Genomic DNA, 22,798 nt, shown 5'->3' with positions numbered 1-22,798 from the left:
TCCTGCTGTTTATTGTATACTTTCTCCTTACATTTGACCTTTCAATGTGCAACCCTTCCCATTTGTCTGGATTAAACTCTATCTACCATTTCTCCATCCATGTTTCCAACTGGTCCATATCTTACTGTCTCCTTTGACAACATTCTTAATTACCCACAACTCTGCCAATTTTGGTGTCGTGGGAAAACTTACTCATCAGCCCACCTACATTTGTGTCCGAATCATATATCATTAAAATAAATAGAGGTCCCAACACTCATCCCTGCCGAACATGATTGGTCAAAATCAAAACAACATCCCTGCTCCAATACCCACAGTCTTCTATGGACTAGACAATTTCCAATTCAATCTACAAAGTCATCCATGGATCCCATGTGTTTTAATCTACTGGATATTCCACAAATCAGCTATTGAACAGATGGCAAAAGAAAAATAAGTTATTACAAGAATGCACAGTGTTACTCATCAGTTCAAGCCACATTTTAAATGTCGTATAAAAACTGGATGTAGATATTCCATTAAACATCACCCCAAAGTGGGAAATAGTCCAGACCTTTCACATTATGGTCTGCTGCTACTTGAGTGACACACAAACCTTGTTTCTGTTCTTTGGTTGTGCCTGTACCTCTTTAGCCTATTGGTTAGTCCGTATCTTTTTGCAAATCATCAGAACTCACTTTCGGATTCTTGCCCACTCTCCATGTCAATAGACAATAGACAATAGGTGCAGGAGTAGGTCATTTGGTGATCATGGCTGATCATCCCCAATCAGTACCCCGTTCCTGCCTTCTTCCAATATCCCCTGACTCCGTTATTTTTAAGAGCCCTATCTAGCTCTTTCTTGAAAGCATCCAGAGAACCTGCCTCCACCGCCCTCTGAGGCAGAGAATTCCACAGACTCACCACTCTCTGTGAGAAAAAGTGTTTCCTCATCTCCGTTCTAAATGGCTTACTCCTTATTCTTAAATTGTGGCCCCTGGTTCTGGACTCCCCCAACATCGGGAACATGTTTCCTGCCTCTAGTGTGTCCAAGCCCTTAACAATCTTATATGTTTCAATGAGATACCCTCTCATCCTTCTAAACTCCAGAGTGTACAAGCCCAGCTGCTCCATTCTCACAGCATATGACAGTCCCGCCATCCCGGGAATTAACCTTGCAAACCTACGCTGCACTCCCTCAATAGCAAGAATGTCCTTCCTCAAATTAGGGGACCAAAACTGCACACAATACTCCAGGTGTGGTCTCACTATATATATATGCCCTGAAATATACAACAGTTGTTGTAACTTGCAACAATTACAGACAAATTGCTGTTTAGATTCACTGCCACTTATCATTCAGTATGACCATTCAGACACTCTGGGGGAGGCCTGTCTGCCAGAGAACATATATTAGCTGTGACAAGAATGCTGGGCTATTGTGGGTTTCAGGAGTCGCCGTGGCAGTATAAATTAAATTCAAAATGGTGTTGGGGAGAACTTTTTTTCTCGGAGGTTAGCAACATTTGATACAGTCACTGTGCCAATTTGATTAAACAGATCTTCCTTTGCTGGCTGTAGTTACCAGAATTCACTGATTTGAACATTTCTCAGAGGGGGCTGAGCAAGATCTCAAATATGTGTAGGCAGGTGGGGAATGATTTATAACTCAAGGCAACGGGGCAGGCTTAGAAAAACTTTGCTGATTGGACTCTATATGACAACTATTACAATATGTATGTTTGATTTGCAGGGTCATCGTTTAAAGCGAGCTGCAGCAGAAGGGAAAAAAAACTTGAATTTGTTCCTGTTAATCTGCATTTACAACGAATGCAAATTCAGAACAATTCTGCCAAAACAGGTGAGGATCTTTTTGTGAAATTCATCATTGTTCGGCACTCGAGATTTAAATGCTATTGCCTGTTGTCACTCATTGTAGTTTGAATGTACACAAAAATGCTGGAGAAACTCAGCGGGTGCAGCAGCATCTATGGAGTGAAGGAAATAGGTAACGTTTCGGGCCGAAACCCTTCTTCAGACTGGTAGTTTGAATGTAATGTTTTGTGTCTGGGACCTCTGCTGGAAATTCAAAAGCCACATTGTGTTCAATTGAATGGGCATGTGTTAAGGCCTTCATCTCATGGAGTAAATCTCATAAGTCCAGTGTTGGGTCCTGTTCTTGGCAGTTGCTCGTGAGAGGGACTGGAAATTTGGGATTTGGACTGGCGGGTAGAATTATTCAAATGCCTTCAACGGCGTTACTGAAGCTTTATGTTGTGTCGTTTGCTGTCCTTAAAAAGATAAAATGTTAATTTTAACTTTCCTGTGAGTTCCGTAATCCTGATTAGCATTGTTTGTGGAGCTCTTAGAAAACAAAGCTACCACATCATTTCTCCTGGAGGAAAACATTCATCGATATATGGTCATTTATTTTAGTTGTTGGATGAATGTGGCACAGTTGGGTTCCTCAGATGGTTCAGTTGCTAAGCTAGGTACTCGAAATGCTGTTACTGCAATGTTGCCCAGGAAGGATCCAATTTCTGTTGCAAATAGACAATAGGTGCAGGAGTAGGCCATTCGGCCCTTCGAGCCAGCACCGCCATTCAATGTGATCATGGCTGATCATCCCCAATCAGTACCCCGTTCCTGCCTTCTCCCCATATCTCCTGACTCTGCTATGTTTAAGAGCCCTATCTAGCTCTCTCTTGAAAGCATCCAGAGAACCTGCCTCCACCGCCCTCTGAGGCAGAGAATTCCACAGACTCGCCACTCTCTGATAGAAAAAGTGTTTCCTCATCTCCGTTCTAAATGGCTTACTCCTTATTCTTGAACTGTGGCCCCTGGTTCTGGACTCCCCCAACACCGGGAACATGTTTCCTGCTTCTAGCATATCCAAGCCCTTAATAATCTTTTATGTTTCAATATGTTTCAAGTACTGGGTATGAATCCGGGTGGCTCCACCAATGGCTGCCTCGCCAACAGTCTGGTTCATAATCTGTATTGGCAATGTATTATTTTGGATCAATATCGGTGTTGGAGGTACACATTGGTCATTCAGTGAGAATGCCTTGCAATGGCACAGTGCTGCAGCTGAGATGAATGATCGATCGTCAATTATTCATGTGTTTCAACGTGTGCCATTTCCACACTCATCACAAATCTCTTCACATGAAAATGTACCTGTGGGCTGGCCATGTATGTACAGTTCTATTTGAGAATTAACTATGATAGAACCTGCATTCTTTCACTGGTCCTCCTGCACGATGCCCGGAATTTGTGACTCTCTCCACCCTTAGAACAATGATTAGGTTGCACTCGCATTCTTGTGCGCAGTTCTGAACGCCACAATATATTGGAAGGATGCGGTTGCATTACAGAGAGTGCAGACAAGATACACCAGAATGATGCCTGGAGTGGAGGGCTTTAGTATTAGGAGACATTAGATAAATTATGCTTTGAGTCATACATAGATTGATCCACGTTGTCCATGCTGACCAAGTTGACATTCTGTTGGTTACATTTGTTCGTATTTGACCCAAATCCCTCAAAAACCCTTCCTATCCACATCTGTTCAAACTTATCTTTAAGTTATAATTGTTTCTGCTTCTGCTGCCCACTCTCATAGCTTTTTCCGGATGTGGACTGTCCTCTAAGTGAAAAAGTTGCTCCTGAGGTCCATCTTAAATCGTTCCCCTCTCAGCTCCTTAACCCTAATCAGGTGATTTTTCAGGCGACTGTCAGAGTGGAACACACACACATCGCTTCCTTCACCAGCCTTCACACTTCTGTACCTCTTCATTCAGGCGGGGGACAGGGCAAGCGGGGGGAGCGCTGTCTGAGTGAAATTCACACGGTGCAAAGCCAATGTGATACAGATACACACAACGATGAACAGGAAGGTTGGCGCTGTAATGAAGGCGGTGAAAGCACAGTGTACGGGAAGGGTCATGTAAGTCCTTTAAAGGGGGGGTGGGAGAGGGGGGAGAAGGAGTGGAGACAACTTTTAAGAAGCCAGAGATACACGGCTGTGAAGCTCGGCGGATATTTAACATCACCGGTCGGTTATCCTTGGTTTTGAAAACTACTGCTTACGGTTTTTTTTCCAATGAGCCAATGAGATTCACCGGTCAGCACCGGCTACAAGCTATGAGAACCTCTGAGAACCATTGACCTCCCGGCGACCCACTACCACTGCACCTGCGGCACGAGAATTCTCGCTACTCTCCATGGCGGCTTCATTTTGGTCGCCGATAATTTTTCAATGTGTTGAAATATTTGCGGCGACCATAATGAGGCGGCGACTAGTTCACAGAATGTGGGAGCTCCTCAAGACCATGAAGGCAACTCCCCAGCAACTCCCCGGCAACCACCCGCGAACATGTGGCGACCATGTGGCCTAAAAAGTCGCCTAAGTGGGACAGGCCGATAACTCTCTGAATTCTCTCCCTTTACACCTTACACCATTGCCCTCTGGCATGAGAATCCCTTACCTTGGGAAAAGGCTGTGAGCATTGACTTTATCTATGCTGCTTATGAGCTTATACACCTCAATAAGGTCACCCCATGGCTTCCTGCGTTACAAAGAGAGAAGTCCCAGCTGATGCCACCTCTCCCTATAATACAAACGCAGGTAACACCCTGGTGAATGTCTTCCGCATCCTTTCTGACTTAGTGACCCCCTTCTTGTAGTTGGGCTTATTTTCCTTGTTGTGCAGGAACCTTGTAGAGGGGCGATCGGAGCACTTTTTCCCGGTGAGTTTTCGCAGGCAGCTCCGAGATTAGTTGTTAAAGACTTACTACTCTACAACAGGCTGGCATTAGTGACAATGTTTAATTGACTGTGTTATTGTATCTTCATGATACAACAGTATGGGTAGGGTCGACTCTGATGCCCTTGAAAAATATCTGAAGTTCCACAATCGACTCAGGAAGCAGGACATACCATCCTCTGCACATGAAAGTGGAGGAGCATCTGATGGCAGCGACAGGTTTAACTTATTGTCACGTGTACTGAGGTACAGTGAGAAGCTTATTGTTGAGTGCTATCCATTCAGTGGAAAGACTATACATGATTACAATCAAACTGTCCCCAATGTACAGATACAGGATAAAGGGAATAATGTACACTGCAAGATAAGGTCTAGCAAAGTCTGCTTAAATATAGTTCGAGCGTCTCCAATGAGGTAGATGGTAGCTCAGGACCGCCCTCTAGTTGTAGGCTGTGGGCCGAGCATCAAAAATGTGTCTAGAAATAGGATTTCGTGACCCAAGTCACCAAACTACATGAAATTTTCACATATTGTGTAAAAATATTTATATAAATCACCCCTGAAACTCGATATGAAGAAGACTTGCACATTTTTATTAAATTAGAGCAAAGCCGGAAAAATGTCGGGAATTTTTTAGTCCAATCAAAGCACGTTTAACATTGAGTTGTCTGCCAGTTGGCCAATCACGCGCTTTGTTTCAGGCTAGCACACAAAATGGCTGAGGGGGCTTCACAGATGCCTGTTTTACTGGAGATTCCGATTTATTGTTCTGTGGAATAAATGTCGTGGAAACTTGCAGCAAGGTTAATTGTATTTAGTGGGAAAAGCATTAAAAAGGCTGAAGAAAGTGCTGCGGTGGATTAAAGGGCAAGAAAGCCTTCAGTCCCTGCTGATGTGCTGGAACACAAAGAAGGCCCCCATGAATCAACTCTAACTGAAAGGTAAGACTAAAGTCTGAATTTATGAAAATCTATCTGTATGGACTTTAATTAATTTAATTGCACCCTTTTATAATGTGAATAAATTCATTCATTCATCATTCATTCATTCATGAAATTGAGGGCCTAAACTATAACACAGTCAATTAAACATTGTCACTAATGCCAGCGTGTTGTAGAGTAATAAGCCTTTAACAGCTAATCTCGGAGCTGCCTGCGAAAACTTACCGGGAAAAAGTGCTCCGATCGCGGGGCCTAGGTACTCGCGGTAATGTGAAGCCGCGGTCTCAATTAATAAGCGGCCGATTCGCGAACGCGGAGCCGCGGATCATCTCCGCGGGCGGGGGTGGGAAGGAGGCTGTACATAGTGCCGTCTATAGCGGTCGTTTTCAGACCCCGATAACGGGAGAAAAACAGAGGGATATTGATCGCTATTTACCGCGAGTACCTAGGCCCCGCGATCGGATCACTTTTTCCCGGTAAGTTTTCGCAGGCAGCTCCGAGATTAGTTGTTAAAGACTTATTACTCTACAACAGGCTGGCATTAGTGACAATGCTTAATTGACTGTGTTATAGTTTAGGCCCTCAATTTCATGAATGAATGAATGAATGAATGAATGAATGAATGAATGAATGAGTGAGTGAGTGAGTGAGTGAGTGAATGAATAAGGAATGAATGAATGAATGAATGAATTTATTCACATTATATTAAATTAATTAAAGTCCATACAGATAGATTTTCATAAATTCAGACTTTAGTCACCTTTCAGTTAGAGTTGATTCATGGGGGCCATCTTTGTGTTCCAGCACATCAGCAGGGACTGAAGGCTTTCTTGCACTTTATTCCACTTCGCAGCACTTTCTTCAGTTTTTTTAATGCTTTTCCCACTAAATACAATTAACCTGCTGCAAGTTTCCACGACATTTATTCCACAGAACAACAAATCAGAATCTCCAGTAAAACAGGCATCTGTGAAGCCCCCTAAGCCATTTTGTGTGCTAGCCTGAAACAAAGCGCATGATTGGCCAACTGGCAGACAACTCAATCTTAAACGTGCTTTGATTGGACTAAAAAATTCCCGACATTTTTCCGGTTTTTCTCTAATTTAATAAAAATGTGCAAGTCTTCTTCATATCGAGTTTCAGGGGTGATTTATATACATTTTTTACACAATATGTGAAAATTCCATGTAGTTTGGTGACTTGGGTCACGAAACTGCAGAATAAAGCTCCTCAGCCCACAGCCTATTGTTGTTGGATGGTTTAGTTGCCTGATGCCAGCTGGGAAAAAAACAGTCCCTGAATCTGGAGGTGTGTGTTTTCACACTTCTGTACCTCTTGGCTGATGGGAGAGCAGAGATGAGGCAGTGAGACTAGTCCTTGATTATGCTAGTGGCCTTGCTGCAGCAGTGTAAAGTGTAGATGGAGACAATGGAAGAGAGGTTGGTTTGTGTGATGGTCTTGGATGAAGCTGTTCCCAAACCATGCTGTGATGCATTCCGATAAAAATCTTTCTCCTGCTCATCTGTCAAAGTTGGTGAGAGTTGTTGGGGCCATTCCCAACCTCCAGTGGTCTCGAGTGGTGGTGCTGACATGGGTGGTCAGGGGAGACCCACCCACCAGCTGGGTGAGGGAGTGAATGGTGCACGGCCTGCAGCATCTACACAGAGCAACGTGCTGTACCAGGCCAACTCCATCGGTCCAGTGCAACCAGAACACCAGGCCTTGAAGCGAAGTATATAAGGACTGCTTTTGGTCCCCTAATTTGAGGAAGGACATTCTTGCTATTGAGGGAGTGCAGCGTAGGTTTACAAGGTTAATTCCCGGGATGGCGGGACTGTCATATGCTGAGAGAATGGAGCGGCTGGGCTTGTACACTCTGGAGTTTAGAAGGATGAGAGGAGATCTCATTGAAACATATAAGATTGACAAGGGCTTGGCCACGCTAGAGGCAGGAAACATGTTCCCGATGTTGGGGGGAGTCCAGAACCAGGGGCCACAGTTTAAGAATAAGGAGTAAGCCATTTAGAACGGAGACGAGGAAACACTTTTTTTCACAGAAAGTGGTGAGTCTGTGGAATTCTCTGCCTCAGAGGGCGGTGGAGGGCGGTGGAGGCAGGTTCTCTGGATGCTTTCAAGAGAGAGCTAGACAGGGCTCTTAAAAATAGCGGAGTCAGGGGATATGGGGAGAAGGCAGGAACGGGGTACTGATTGGGGATGATCAACCATGATCACATTGAATGGCGGTGCTGGCTCGAAGGGCCAAATGGCCTACTCCTGCACCTATTGTCTATTATCCACATGTGATTACCTCTGTGGAACATGTTGCCAGATGAGATGGTTGAATCAAATGCATTTACTATGTTAATGAGGCATTTAGGTAGACACTTACGTAACCAAGGCACAGAAGGATATGGGTCTAATACAAGCAAATGGGTTTATTGTAATTGAGCAAAAGAAAAGTCAGCCTTGATGTGATGGGCTGAAGGGCCCATTTTTAATGCTGTACAACTAGCACCGTTGTATAGCGCAGAAATTATTGTCCAAGACCAACCAAGAACTATGCCTCTGCCTCACTCAATCTTGTCCAGATTTGTCAAGTGGAGTGTTCTGCACCATAGATTGGACCTTTTGTGTTTGTCGATATTTTCATTCTGGATCATTCCCCAATCTGGTGGTTTGTGCAAAATATATTAAAAAATTTATCTCTGTCCACAGTTCTAATCTAAATTCCCTTGCCATCAAATCTCCACAAATAATAACAAACAAACGGTATTTTTCAGTAATATTGCTCAGTGAGAAATGTTGGTTTGGCCAAAGGGTAAACAGTCCTAATGTTCTTTAAATACTGCCACAGGACCAATATGAAGTTGAGCAACTTTTCACTGTAACATTTTATCCATTTGAAATTAGATTAGTGGGGCCAATAAATGTTAGATTTGGCAATAACATTCAGATCTCAAAATATTACTAACAGATAAAAGAAAACTTTGATTCTTGCAGTCCCATTCTGATTTGTCACCATAGACTATGTGCTCAATGAATATCATTCCAAATAATTGACACTCAACAGCTCTGGATTCGCAATGCAAAGAAATCCATGATTGATTATCCAAGAGCAGTGAATTTGTGCACCACGTTATTGATCAAGGCAATAGAGACAAACAGCTTCATTATTACCTTTGCCTCAGGCCGGGCGTGGGTCTATGAATGCAAGATCTATTTCTAAGATGCACCTTTTCTGTTCAGGTGCACAGAGAAATATAGTTTGAAGGCGGTTGTGGTATTTCATTTAGTTAGTGTAGTTACTACCAAATTAGGGCACCACACATGTTTAAGAAGGAACTGCAGATGCTGGAAAATCGAAGGTAGACAAAAGTGCTGGAGAAACTCAGCGGGTGCAGCAGCATCTATGGAGCGAAGGAAATAGGCAACGTTTCGGGCCGAAACCCTTCTTCAGACTCCGAAGGAAATAGGCAACGTTTCGGGCCGAAACCCTTCAAGGGTTTCGGCACGAAACGTTGCCTATTTCCTTCGCTCCATAAATGCTGCTGCACCCGCTTAGTTTCTCCAGCACTTTTGTCTACCTAGGGCACCACACATATTGGCTTTTAATTCATAAGAACTAATAACATTTTTTTAAATAGCATGATTATTTTGGCTACAAGTCAATATACAAAAAAAAAATGTTTTAATCATATGGAGAGTTCTGGTTCCTGTTTTGCCGGACATACAGTACTTTAACCATTTCAGGCTGAAATATTACTGTGTTTATGATATTACTATGTTAGTGCAATGGAAACCCCTCTTGTTTTCCCCAAATTTCTTTTCATAAACTGTTATGTTTATAGCAGGGAGGTTCTACTGCAGTTGTGCAGAGTTTTGGTGAGACCACACCTGGAGTATTGCGTACAGTTTTGGTCTCCAAATCTGAGGAAAGACATTCTTGCCTTCGAGGGAGTACAGAGAAGGCTCACCAGACTGATTCCTGGGATGGCAGGACTTTCACATGAAGAAAGACTGGATAGACTCGGCTTGTACTCGCTAGAATTTAGAAGATTGAGGGGGGAACTTATAGAAACTTACAAATTTCTTAAGGGGTTGGACAGGCTAGATGCAGGAAGATTGTTCCCGATGTTGGGGAAGTCCAGAACAAGGGGTCACAGTTTAAGGATAAGGGGGAAATACCTTTCGGACCGAGATGAGGAAAACACTTTTCACACAGAGAGTGGTGAATCTGTGGAATTCTCTGCCACAGTAGGTAGTTGAGGCCACAGTTAATTGGCTATATTTAAGAGGGAGTTAGATGTGGCCCTTGTGGCTAAAGGGATCAGGGGGTATGGAGAGAAGGCAGGTACAGGATACTGAGTTGAATGATCAGCCATGATCACATTGAATGGCGGTGCAGGCTCGAAGGGCCGAATGGCCTACTCCTGCACCTATTTTCTATGTTTCTATGTTATCACCCATCAGATTTATCTTTCAGTCATGAAGATGCTACAGATTTGATTTATGTCTTGGATTTTGTTTAGTATTGCAGTGAATCTGGAAAGTAAATGGACATGATCTTCTATAATGTCACTCCTCCCTATTGCCATCTTGTTTGCATGTTTAATTTATTGACTCAACCCGAGTCTAATTCCCATACAGTTTGCATGAACCACACAATGCTGCACAATGCAGATAAAAGCTAATAGTTTCCAGCCCATTTCCCATTGGCATATTTGCTTTCGGATGTTAAACACCACCACCTAATAGATAAGTTCAACAAAAAGGTTGAAGCTATTATGCTGATTAGTCATTTTGTGCAATAATTAATATATCTCTAACTCTTATTGTCAAGAATGGCTCCAGCCTTCGTGGGTGAATTATCCTTAAAAACCCATTAAAACCTCACTTAATTTCAACAGAATAATCCCATGTTTATAAAGTATGGAGAGTTTTTAACTAATTGACTTTTTATCTTGAATCTTCCATTATTAACAATTAATCCAGGGTTGATGGAGGAGGTGCCTGTTATTGTTCTTGCACCTAGCTAACTGCTACAATTCTAGCAGGAAGTTAGAGGGGAATAATCCATTGGGAGCAGCAAAAGCAATACTTTATCAAAGGGATGACAGCTGAAAATTCGTCGCATAGCCGAGCTTAAAATGGAAAAGATTATTTAGCCATATCACAGTTTTATTTACTCCAGAGTGCAGTATAAATCAATGAACAGCAGTGCTTTTATTCAAAAAACTCTTGTGAAGAGTAGTTGTGGAGTTTTGGAGAGCAACATTTACAATGATATATCTACTAATCAGTGGACTGTCCACCTGGAGCTCCTGGTTTATATGTCATTTCAGATCCCCTCCCCAATCCATGTCTGTCTTTCGGTTCCTTTGTTGCCAGGGTGAGATTGAACACAAAATAGAGGAGCAGCACCTCGTATTCCACCTTGGTTGTTTATAACCCGACAGCATGATCATTGAATTCTCTACATTCAGGTAACCCCCATGGTCCCTCTATCCACCCAGATACTCTCACACCTATACTACATCCTGCCTCCTCTCAGCCAATTCTTCACCCAATCCATCTGCCCATCACCAAAGCACTCATCATGTGAGATCCCCCCCCCCCTCCCCTATTTCCCCATCTGCCCACATTGCCTCCTTTATTTGGTCCCACATTCCAACTTACTTCCCCATCCGATTCCATCTTCTGTAGCCCCTTATCAGCCCAACCGATCACATTCCAGCCTCTGTCATTGTCTTCACCCTCTCTCTGCCATCTGACTCCATTAACCAATCCAACCCTCCTCACCTGAATCCACCTATTGCATGCCAGCTCTTGCCACCACCTCCCTCACCTCTTTATCCTGCCTAAAGGGCCTGTCCCACTTACGTGTCCTTGGCACGCAAATTACGTGACCTCGTGGTCGCGTTGAGCCGTGACAGTCCCGCGAAGGTCGCGCGCAATTTCATGCGTACGCACGGCCGTCTGGAGCGAGTGACATCATTTGAAGATGGACACAAAGCTGGAGTAACTCAGCGGGACCGGCAGCATCTCTGGAGAGAAGCAATGGGTGATGTTTCGTGTCGAGACTCTTCTTCAGTCTGAAAAGATGGGTCTTGACCCGAAACGTCACCCATTGCTTCTCTCCAGAGATGCTGCCGGTCACGCTGAGTTACTCCTGCATTTTGTGTTCTTCTTCAATATTTTTGGCCCCGCTCTGGGAGTAGAAGTGGGGGCGGATCCGGACCGCAACGGCCGTGAGCCCCAGGCCGAGTTCGGCGATTGTTTGCCTGCTTCTGCTGCTGTTGGAGGTGAGGCGTTGCGTCGCGCCAGGGTCTTGGGCCTGTCCCACTTTGGCCATCAGTTCCACGACAGGCCGTTGGCGCGCAAAGATTTCGTTCACTACATAAATTTCAGAGCCCCGCGCGATGTCGCGCACAACTACATACCCCTCCGCGCTTCTCAGTGGGACCGGCCCCGCGCGGCCATACGATGACCGTGCGCCTCACGCAACCACGAGGACGCGTAATTTGCGCCCCAAGGACACGTAAGTGGGACAGGCCCTTTACTGTCTTCCATTCTTTAAGTCCCAAGGAAGGGTCTTGACCAAAAATGTCAACTGTCATTTTCCCTCCACAGATGCTTTTCCACTGAGTTTCTCATGCAGTTTGTTTTTAAATGCAGAAGGAGAATGAAAGAGATTAGTATGGGAGTAAGGGGTTATGGGGAAAAGGCAGGAGAATGGGGATAGGAGGGAGAGATAATCAACCATGATTGAATGGCGGAGTAGACTTGATGGGCTGAATGACCTATCACGTATGAGATTGCAACTTTAAAGACCAGGCAGGAATGTGCAGTTTAAGTTATATAAATGTTTGGCAAAACATTTTTGGAAAAGAATTGAAGAATGAAAAGGTGCTATATTTTCATGGAGTGAAATCACTTACAAGTTTATAGAACACTAGGCCAAGTGGGACTCATTGGGTCCGGTCCCCTCAACACGCGGTTGTGTGGGGAGGGGTGGCCTGTCACACACACACACACACACACACACACACACACACACACACGCACACGCACACGCACACCCACACACCCACACAGCCACACAGCCACACAGCCACACAGCCACACACACACACACACACACACACACACACACACACAGCCACACACACAGACACAGTCACAGACACACACCCCTCCCCCCCCCATTGATATTATATTAATATTATTAATTCACTCCTTATACCCCATCCCCCACCCTATCCACTCACACATAGCCCCCAACTCGCAGGCGCGGCTAGAGGGAGGGGGATAGAGAGAGAGAGAGAGAGGGACATAGAGGCACAGAGAGGGACACAGAGAGGGAGGGGTGGGGAGAGAGGGGGGCGAGAGGGAGCATGAGGGGGGCAGTGAGGAAGCGGGGAGGAGAGAGGGAGGGGGGTAGAGTTTGAGGGGTTGGGGGGGGTGCGTCGTCAGAGGTGAGGGCTGGTTCCCGAATGCAATAATCCCTCGCTCCCGGCTGCAAAACGCTCCCGTCCCCTACCCGTTGCTGGGGGGGGGGGACGGGGCAGAGAGGGAGGGGGATAGAGTTTGAGGGGTTTGGGAGGGTGGGGGGGTGTCATCAGAGGGGAGGGTTGGTTCAGGCTACAGTCGGGGCCCGAGAACAGAGTGGAGGAGGGGGGGGTGACGTCACGCGAGCAGCACGGTCGGGCGAAGTGACTCGCAGCGCATGAACACAATGTGCAGCCATTGTGACGTCATCACGTTATCAGCCAAAGCGGTTTCATTTTCTAAGTTATTTGATAATTTTGAAAGTTTTGATTAATAACTCAAGAAATAAAGCTCGAAATTTTCAGTCAAGCCGATTTTTGACTTCACCGGATAAATCTCTACAGGAATATGTTAAAATGTTATCATCAGGGCGTCGTTTTATCGAGCAGTATGATCACACACACACGCGCACACACACGCCGGATGCCAAATCATTGAGACTTTGAATAATTGGATAGCGGATAATTGGATTTTTACTTTTGCAATTGAAAATTATTTGAACTTCCACGTGTGTCCTTTCTGAAGGCACATATCTTAAATAGATTATTATTCCTTTGAAACTGCATGTTCACTGTTACTTTTATCAATTAACGAATTTATAAATGTAGGAGCCAGAGCTGTGATTCTTCGTGGGTTATTTAAGGGATAATCCTCTACTTCTACTTCTTGAATAAGAAATCACACATATTGTTTCAAATTGGTTACAGGATAGTGGCAAATTATTCCTAATTCTGCAATCTTTCTCAATTTTATTCTCCAGCCATAGATTTCATGCCCCCTGATATTATCTGTCTGAGACTGAACCAGACAAATTGCAGCTTTGATACTGTAGTTGACCCTGGTCTTCAGCCCATATAGTATTACTAGGAGCAGCTATTTACACATCTGTTCACTGCTTGATTCCATTTATATTTCACTTCATGACTGCCGTGACGCTCCTTTCATGTCTGTGTGACTTGGTTACTCCAGTGCTCTCTAAGCTTCCCATTCACACCATGTCCCATTCACCCATCATTGCTGATCCACATCCATACACAGTTTTAAAGTTCTTACCCTCATTTTGAAATATTTTAATTGTCTCACCAGTCCTTATCTATGTACTCTGCTCCAGTTCTACAGCTTCCAAGATCTCTGCTGTGCCTCCTATTCTAGTCTTAACTCAACTCTGATTTTAATCGTTACAATCATTGCTGATGGCTAAGTTTTGCAGTATCTATATTACTAAAAGTCTGACCTTGACCACTTTTGACTCGCTGTGGTGTGATTTCCGAGAGAACGCCGCCACCTACAGCCATCATTTTTGGCCACCTCGCTTAGAGCCCCCCCTCCGCCTTCCGGGACCGGAGGATTTTTACCATCGATGAAAAATCAGAGAGATATTAATGGGTTTTTTTAAAATCCCCATTCTCTCTTCTGCCCCCGCTGGCGGCAGGGGGGAGGGACTATAAAACCCAGAAGTGTAGTCCCTCACTCAGTCTCTGCCAGACCCAGGAAGCGAGAGGGTCACGGCTCTCTGAGCTGCGAATAACACTGAATGCACGTCTACTCCACAGTGAGTCACATCGATGCGGCTGTAAGGTGGCTGCTGCCCAATTGTTTGCCTCGCCTTTTTAACAAGTTTGTGTTCACAAAATGAATTTTGGTTGTCGGGTGGCTGTTGCCCAATTGTTTGCCTCGCCTTTTTAACAAGTTTGTGTTCACAAAATGAATTTTAGTTGGCTACTGATTTGTACCTCGTTACGTGGTTTGTTTTGTAGTTCTTTGTTGAAGTGCCTTGGAAAGTTTGACACTGATGTGCTGATTTTTGTGCATTAGTCTTACTTTTTCCATAACTGTTGTTTTCCGAATTGAAAAATTTGTCATTATGTCATGATCCAGTGTCTAATAGTGAAACAATGTTTTTTTTCTTTCAATGCTTTCATTGAAGAGTTGTAAGGTGTCTGTGTGTTTGCTCTTTATTAGATGGTGTGTATGATGTGGTTACGATCGGAGCTCCTGCTGCGCACATTCGGGGGTTTCGAAATGGAGGTCTTCGCAGGCAACTGTACAGATTTGAGGGAGAAAAGAGAAAGTAAGTTAACAAGAAATTGCTTAGCAACTAAGCTCCAATATTCAGTTGGCTTCTGCGTTCACTGGATTAATATGATGATCTAAATTGAATTACTTGGTTTCTTTAAAAGATTTTAGCTTCCTCCGGTATATCTTATGTTACCATTGCTTAATAGTTCAATCTGCTGAGTGAATGTGAACAGTTTATTGATGGATAGTGGAGAAGTCTTTTTGTTGCAAAGACTGAATCAGCATATGTGGTATGATAGATAGACCCATGGATAGAACGGAGACATGGAAACACTTTTTCTCACAGAAAGTGGTGAGTCTGTGGAATTCTCTGCACTTTTGTCTACCTTCAATTTTCCAGCATCTGCAGTTCCTTCTTAAACACATCACCTATCCATGTTCTCCAGATACGCTGCTTAACCCGCTGAGTTACTTCAGTACTTTGTCTTTTCTAACCTACACAATCTCTTCTCATAACTCAAACCCTTAATCCAACAAATATCCTTGTGAATTGTACTGTCAAGTTTAACCATGTCCTTCCTATAATGTGGTAATCAGAACTGTACACAATATTCCCAAGTGTAGCTTAACTAACATTTTCTACAACAGTAAAATGATGTCTCAACTCTCCACACACTTTCCTCGCCACTCTGTGTACCCTGTGTTCCCATTGTTATGGAACTGTGCGCATGTACACCAACTTGTCTCTGTTCAACAACACTACCCAGGGTCCAATCATTCGTTGTATGGCCTGCCCTGATTTAATGTTTCACTTATCCAAATTAAATTCCATCACCCACTTTTCCACTTGATCATAATCATAATTACTTTATTAGCCAAGTCTGTTTTGCAAAATACAAGGAATTTGATTTGCTGTACAGTCATACCAACAAAAAGCAACAAAACACACAAAATACATTTTAATATAAACATCCACCACAGTGACTCCTCCACATTCCTCACTGTGATGGAAGGCAAAACAAACGTTCAATCTCTTCCCTTCTTTGTTCTTCCGCGGTCGTGGGCCTTGAGCCTTCCGTTGACGGGGCGATCTTGACTCCCGTAGCTAGTGGTGGGTCCTCCATGTCAGGGCGATCAAGCTCCTGCATCAGGGGGGAATCTCAGCTCCTCACGCCGGGTGATCTACCCCGGGTCGGGGACGGTCGAAACCTTCTGCGACTGGAGCTTCCCCACATCACCCTCCACCCGAGACTGCGAGCTCCTCGATGGTGAAATCCGCAGGCAGCGGTTGGAGCGTCGATCCCAGGCAAGGGATTGCAGGCTCCGATGGTACATCCACGGCCCCGCGGTGGAGCTCAAAGTCAGTCCCGAGCAAGGCCGTCAACTCCGTGATGTTAGGCCGCAGAGTGACCGGAGATAAGATCCGGAATACAATCACATCTCCAGCAAGGTAAGAGATTGGGAAAGAAAGTTGACGAGGCTGCCATCGCTGACGGCGCCACCCGGTGGAATCCTGTTGTAATCTTAGATAAAATTTACTGTCTACTGTGCCACCAATTTTGGTATCATCTGCAACATTACCAATCATACTACCTACATTACCATCAAATGTATTATTATATGGAAAAATAACAAGAGGATCCACGCAAATTCCTGTGGTATACCAATTGTCTCATGTCTCCATTCTGAAAAATAACCCTGCTCTACTGCCAAGCCAACTTTGTATCCAATTTGCTAATTGGATCTAATGCGTTCTAGCCTTGCAGACCAACCTACCATCGAGAACTTGGTCTATATTGCCTTTAACAAGTCTTTTAACAATGTCTACCAGGCTGTCTTCATTAGTCCAATTCAAAAATGTAATCAAATTGCTGAAGTTTGATTTTCCAAGCACCAAGCCATGCCATCGCTAATCAGTTCTCGACTTTCCTAATGCAAATAGATCAAACATTCAGAATCCTCTCCAGTAACTTTCCCACCATTGATGTTAGGCACACTGGCTTGCACTTTCCTGACTTATCCCTGCTACACTTCTTAAGTAAAACACTACATTAGCCACACTTTTCTGATGAATCAACTGCTGCTGACAAAGTTGTAAATATCTCAGACAATGTTGTCATATTCCCTTCTCTTGCTTTCCCATAACATTCTTGGCTAAATCTGCTCAGGTGCCGGGGATTTGAGATCAGGCCTCCACCAGGAGCAGTCATTCCAGCAGTGGCCAATGCTGGAAAACGTCATCTAATTCAATTGGTTAGTGTTAAGGGTCAGGTTGTGCGGTGATCATGAACATGTGTTGCAAGGAACTGCAGTTGCTGGTTTAAACCGAAGATAGACACAAAAAGCTGGAGTAACTCAACTCGACCCAAAACATCAACCATTCCTTCTATCCAGAAATGCTGCCTGACCGCTGAGTTACTCCAGCATTTTGTGTCTACCTTCGATCATGAACAAGTGTTGTACACCAAATAGATTAGTCAGAGCGAGATTACAGTGAGTAGCTGATTCTGTTCTGTCAGTTTTTGTTGCAACCTAGAGTGAGCCTAGTTTAGCAACTGTTTATTTCATGGTTAAATTGCTTGGTTAGTCATAGAACAGAACAAATGATAGATGATGAGGATATTTATAGGCAACGACGCATGCTGTATGTACAGGCGAATATCCTCTTGCGTAAATTTGGTGCGTGTGCAGACATGGTGAAGATGTCGCTATTTAGAGCATACTGCACACCACTCTACACTGCGCACCTGTGGTCAAACTATGGAAAGACAAGTATGCAGAGTAAAGGTGGCATATAATGATGCCATGAGAATACTGCTAAGGAAACCTAGATGGTGTAGTGCTAGTAATATGTTTGTGGCTGCAGGAGTCAGTACCTTAGAAGCTATCCTAAGAAATCATATGTATAAATTCATCTGCAGGATAAATGACTCTAAAAATGTAATTATTGTGGCCTTGTCAAACATAAGGTTTAGCACTACACGCTATGAATCCCAGTTGTGGTGACACAGGTATCGTTGTCTCGTTGTAGGGCATTGATCATTCTTTTAATCTGGATTTTAATTCATGTATTGTGTTTTTTTTTGTAATATATAATTTATGATGCTTTTATAAGTGATATACTAAGCTTTTATATGTACTTTATGATATTTTTAAATATGTAATGCATTTTTATGTAATGTTGCCCCTTGTCTGGACCTCGAGTCCGTTATAAAGTATATTATTATTATTATTATTATAGAGCTACCAACCATTGACGAATATTGCAGAACCTCCCCCTTAAGTGTATGTTCTGCTTTTGCTGTCGTGATTGTTTCTTCGAACTGGTGTTCAACGTGAAGCTGTACAGATGATGTTAATCTGTTAATGTTAATCTGCAGAACGTTTCCTTGCTCATGTTTCACCTGATGCTTGTGTCCTCATGGGATCTGGAATGAATGAGATGACCTCAGGATCACTCCATCACCACCACTATCATTGTGCTTCATCTAAAATGAGGAAACTACCAGTGAAGCAGAGCAGATCTTGGTGTCTTGAGAGCGGACACTAGGATGCTGACTGGCAGCTATAATTTTGCATTTGTTTAATCCGTCTACATAACATTTCTCTCAAATTTGTCACAAAATCCCAGTTGGTAATGGAGAAGACTGTGTTAGGATAATAGATGCAATTGTGTCCACCTCCAAACTTAGGTTGATGTTGGATGCTTTAATTCTTCTTTGCAGCAATATGATGCAACTTGCTTGAAACTGTAATTTCAATATGAAAGGCAAATAAAAATAAAAATAGCAAGGGTGTTGCATTGATGGGGAATCCACATTGAGCTTTCTGTGGGGTTGCCGTTCTGCTGGACTGCAAATTTCTGAAAATGTATTTCATATGTCCACCATCTCACAAAATATTGTTTTTTATTAGTCTTCAATGTTAATCAAGGCATACATTTTGCACTTAGTCCTCTTCTATAAAGTTCATTGATAAGATGTTATTCATTTGCATCTATTTTTTTTTAATCTCCAAGAATTAAAATGTGAGGTGCTCTTAAATGTAAATTTTTGGCATCAAACAGTTTGATTAGTATGGGTGTCATGTGTTATGGGGAGAAGGCTGGAGAATGGTGTTGGGAGGGAAAAATAGATCAGCCATGATTAAATGGTGGAGTGGACTTGATGGGCCAAATTGCCTAATTCTGCTCTTATCACATATAATTTCAAAAGCCTGTACGTTACCTTCCTCCAATTTAGTTTTCTCAAGCAATACAATAACTTTGCCTTTCACAACCAGTGAATATAGGCTCAAAAAATATTCTAAACAATGAAGTCCCAGTAGTGGTAGTTAGTTGAATTTTAAATCTTCCACAGAAGATAAATAGGGAACAAAGATGAGGTTTAAATTATTTATTAAATTGAGTTATTTTATTTTTTTAATCTCCAAGAATTAAAATGTGAGGTGCTCTTAAATGATATTTTTTGGCATCAAAGAGTTCGGTTTCCAGGTTAAAAACATATATTTACAGGGTATAGAACAAAACTTAATTGGTTTTCAAACAAAATTAGTAAGTATTTTTCTTGTTAGCCGTTCCATGAAATTCAATGCTGCGTTAATGGTGAGGTTTCAGGCATTAGAACTATTCTGACAATATATTGGGTTGTGCTCAACTCGGCCAGCTCTTCTTATTCATCTTGCAGTCAGTAAGGAATGGTATTGCAGAGATTTGATGGACTGAAATTACCTCCCTTTCCATTTGAAAGGAAGCAGGTGTAGATCATTATTTGAAGCACGATGTCTGCTTTATCGCTGGTGAAAAGTCTTGGTCTTCGTTGCATTAATAAGTAAACATTAGTATTTTTGCAACGAGACCTGGGTGTCATTTAGTAGAGATGCAGCGAGACCTGGGTGTCATGGTACACCAGTCATTGAAAGTAGGCATGCAGGTGCAGCAGGCAGTGAAGAAAGCAAATGGTATGTTAGCATTCATAGCAAAAGGATTTGAGTATAGGAACAGGGAGGTTCTACTGCAGTTGTACAGGGTCTTGGTGAGACCACGCCTGGAGTATTGCGTACAGTTTTGGTCTCCTAATCTGAGGAAAGACATTCTTGCCATAGAGGGAGTACAGAGAAGGTTCACCAGACTGATTCCTGGGATGTCAGGACTTTCATATGAAGAAAGACTCGGCTTGTACTCGCTAGAATTTAGAAGATTGAGGGGGGATCTTATAGAAGCTTACAAAATTCTTAAGGGGTTGGACAGGCTAGATGCAGGAAGATTGTTCCCGATGTTGGGGAAGTCCAGAACAAGGGGTCACAGTTTAAGGATAAGGGGGAAGTCTTTTAGGACCGAGATGAGAAAAACATTTTTTACACAGAGAGTGGTGAATCTCTGGAATTTTCTGCCACAGAAGGTAGTTGAGGCCAGTTCATTGGCTGTATTTAAGAGGGAGTTAAATGTGGCCCTTGTGGCTAAGGGTATCAGGGGATATGGAGAGAAGGCAGGTACAGGATACTGAGTTGGATGATCAGCCATGATCATATTGAATGGCGGTACAGGCTCGAAGGGCCAAATGGCCTACTCCTGCACCTATTGTCTATGTTTATGTTTCCAGTATCACAAGATGTATTATTATAAAAGATCACATGGAATTACCTTTCTGGTAATAGACTTTAATTGTGCATTTCACGCGCTACATATAAATTGGTGATCTGCATAAACGTGTACTATTCATATGTGGCAGAACATGAGCATTTGTTATTTGAGTCCTCAAAAAAGGAGAATAAAGAAGTGTTATGATATTTTTTCAATTATTATTGAATAGACTTCTTTCCACAGTATTGCTAGTTTCTTGTGCTGGAAGATTTATTCCTATTTGCAGGCAACAATATATTTGTTCTTCTTTTCTAGTTCAGCGTACCAATATATTTACTATTCGCCTGAAGACACCAGCAAAGCAAAAGAAGTTATAACCAACATTTATAAGCTTCACCCTCGTATATTGAGCAACACAGATCTCCTTCTTGCTGCAGCAAGACACCACTCCAGTGACAGCCTCAAAGATTCATTGAAAACACTCAGTGAAATAGTAAGAATTCAGACCATTTAAAAAAAAATGAACATTGATTTTTGTGGTGCTGTTTGTTCTCATACATGTTATCTTCCACCTTAATCTTCAGTTAACGCTTTCAGCTAAGTATTACAGGAATGGATAATTTGGTGATGAAGATGGTAAGCATGTCCATCAGTATTTCTCAGATATAGGTGTGTTATGATCTCCATCCAGGAATAGTCACTCCAGGTGTAGCAGTGATTGATTTCCACTTCTTCCAAGCGATTTGGTGTTCACAATTTAGTCTCCTCTTTATTGGTAAAACCAAATGTTGGTGGGTTTGGGTGACAATAGACAACAGGTGCAGGAGGAGGCCATTTGGCCCTTCGAGCCAGCACCACCATTCAATGTGATCATGGCTGATCATCCCCAAACAGTACCCCGTTCCTGTCTTCTCCCCATATCCCCTGATTCTGCTATTTTAAAGAGCCCTATCTAGCTCTCTCTTGAAAGCATCCAGAGAACCCGACTCCACCACCCTCTGAGGCAGAGAATTCCACAGACTCACCACTATCTGTGTGAGAAAAAGTGTTTCCTCGTCTCCGTTCTAAATGGCTTACTCCTTATTCTTAAACTGTGGCCCCTGGTTCTGGACTCCCCCAACATCGGGAACATCGAGATCAGTGGCAAAGTCTCTAATATATCTCCAAGTGCCTTTTTAAAAAGTGGAACTGGTGGAATTGTTGGGAATGGAATGATATCCTCCTGTTTTTGCTCTTTATGCATTGCAGGAAGTTACAGGAAAGGGGAGAAAATTGGTTAAAGTTAAACAACATTTAATTACATGCCGGCTCCATTTGAATGTAATGGCATTGAAATGTTTTTAGAGAAGGATAAAACTAAATAACAGCTTCTTATCTCAGTAGGCCTGCAGGAACATCATATAAATATATTTTAAAGAAGGAAGTTGGTGCTTCCTGTCCTAGTTAGCACCGGGCATGTTTGTAGAATTGTTGCACGTATTCTGAATTAAAAATTGCGAAGGAAAGTTAATAGAGAAGAGCCTTTATTTCTGAATTTTTCCGATTCATTTTTCTTCAGTGGGGCAGCATGGTAAAATTGTGTAAATGATAAGATCTGACACACTAGATTGTTAATAAATTACAAGTGTTCATTGATAGTGTTTGCCCTGGGGCTAGAAATGGAACCTCATTTATAAATATTTTGAGCTTTGTTCTAATCCTAACTAGTTAGAATACATGGGCCCAAGCTAGGTTGTGTTAAATTCACAATGGGTGCTGATTTCCTCATTACAAAGGGCGCAAAACTATTACCGCTGAGGAAGGACATTCTTGCTATTGAGGGAGTGCAGCGCAGGTTTACAAGGTTAATTCTCGGGATGGCGGGACTGTCATATGCTGAGAAAATGGGCTGGGCTTGCACACTCTGGAGTTTAGAAGGATGAGAGGAGATCTCATTGAAACATATAAGATTGTTAAGGGCT

At 43.0% G+C, this 22,798-nt stretch overlaps 1 protein-coding gene across 3 annotated transcripts in view; it reads left to right on the top strand.

Moving 5' to 3' along the window:
• Nucleotides 1–22,798, top strand: part of inpp4b (inositol polyphosphate-4-phosphatase type II B) — a 589,015-nt gene that overhangs the window by 468,159 nt on the left and 98,058 nt on the right. For all 3 annotated transcript variants that reach the window (XM_033050984.1, XM_033050903.1, XM_033012170.1), the window contains 3 exons: nucleotides 1,733–1,840; nucleotides 15,200–15,308; nucleotides 21,153–21,330. In XM_033050984.1, the coding sequence (XP_032906875.1) occupies nucleotides 1,733–1,840; nucleotides 15,200–15,308; nucleotides 21,153–21,330 (395 nt within the window). The remainder of the gene's footprint in view (nucleotides 1–1,732; nucleotides 1,841–15,199; nucleotides 15,309–21,152; nucleotides 21,331–22,798) is intronic.

The sequence above is a fragment of the Amblyraja radiata genome, chromosome 1 (assembly GCF_010909765.2).
Source record: "Amblyraja radiata isolate CabotCenter1 chromosome 1, sAmbRad1.1.pri, whole genome shotgun sequence".
NCBI lineage: Eukaryota > Metazoa > Chordata > Chondrichthyes > Rajiformes > Rajidae > Amblyraja > Amblyraja radiata.
The sequence above is the reverse complement of the archived record's forward strand: the minus strand, read 5'-3'. Positions and strand labels throughout refer to the sequence as shown.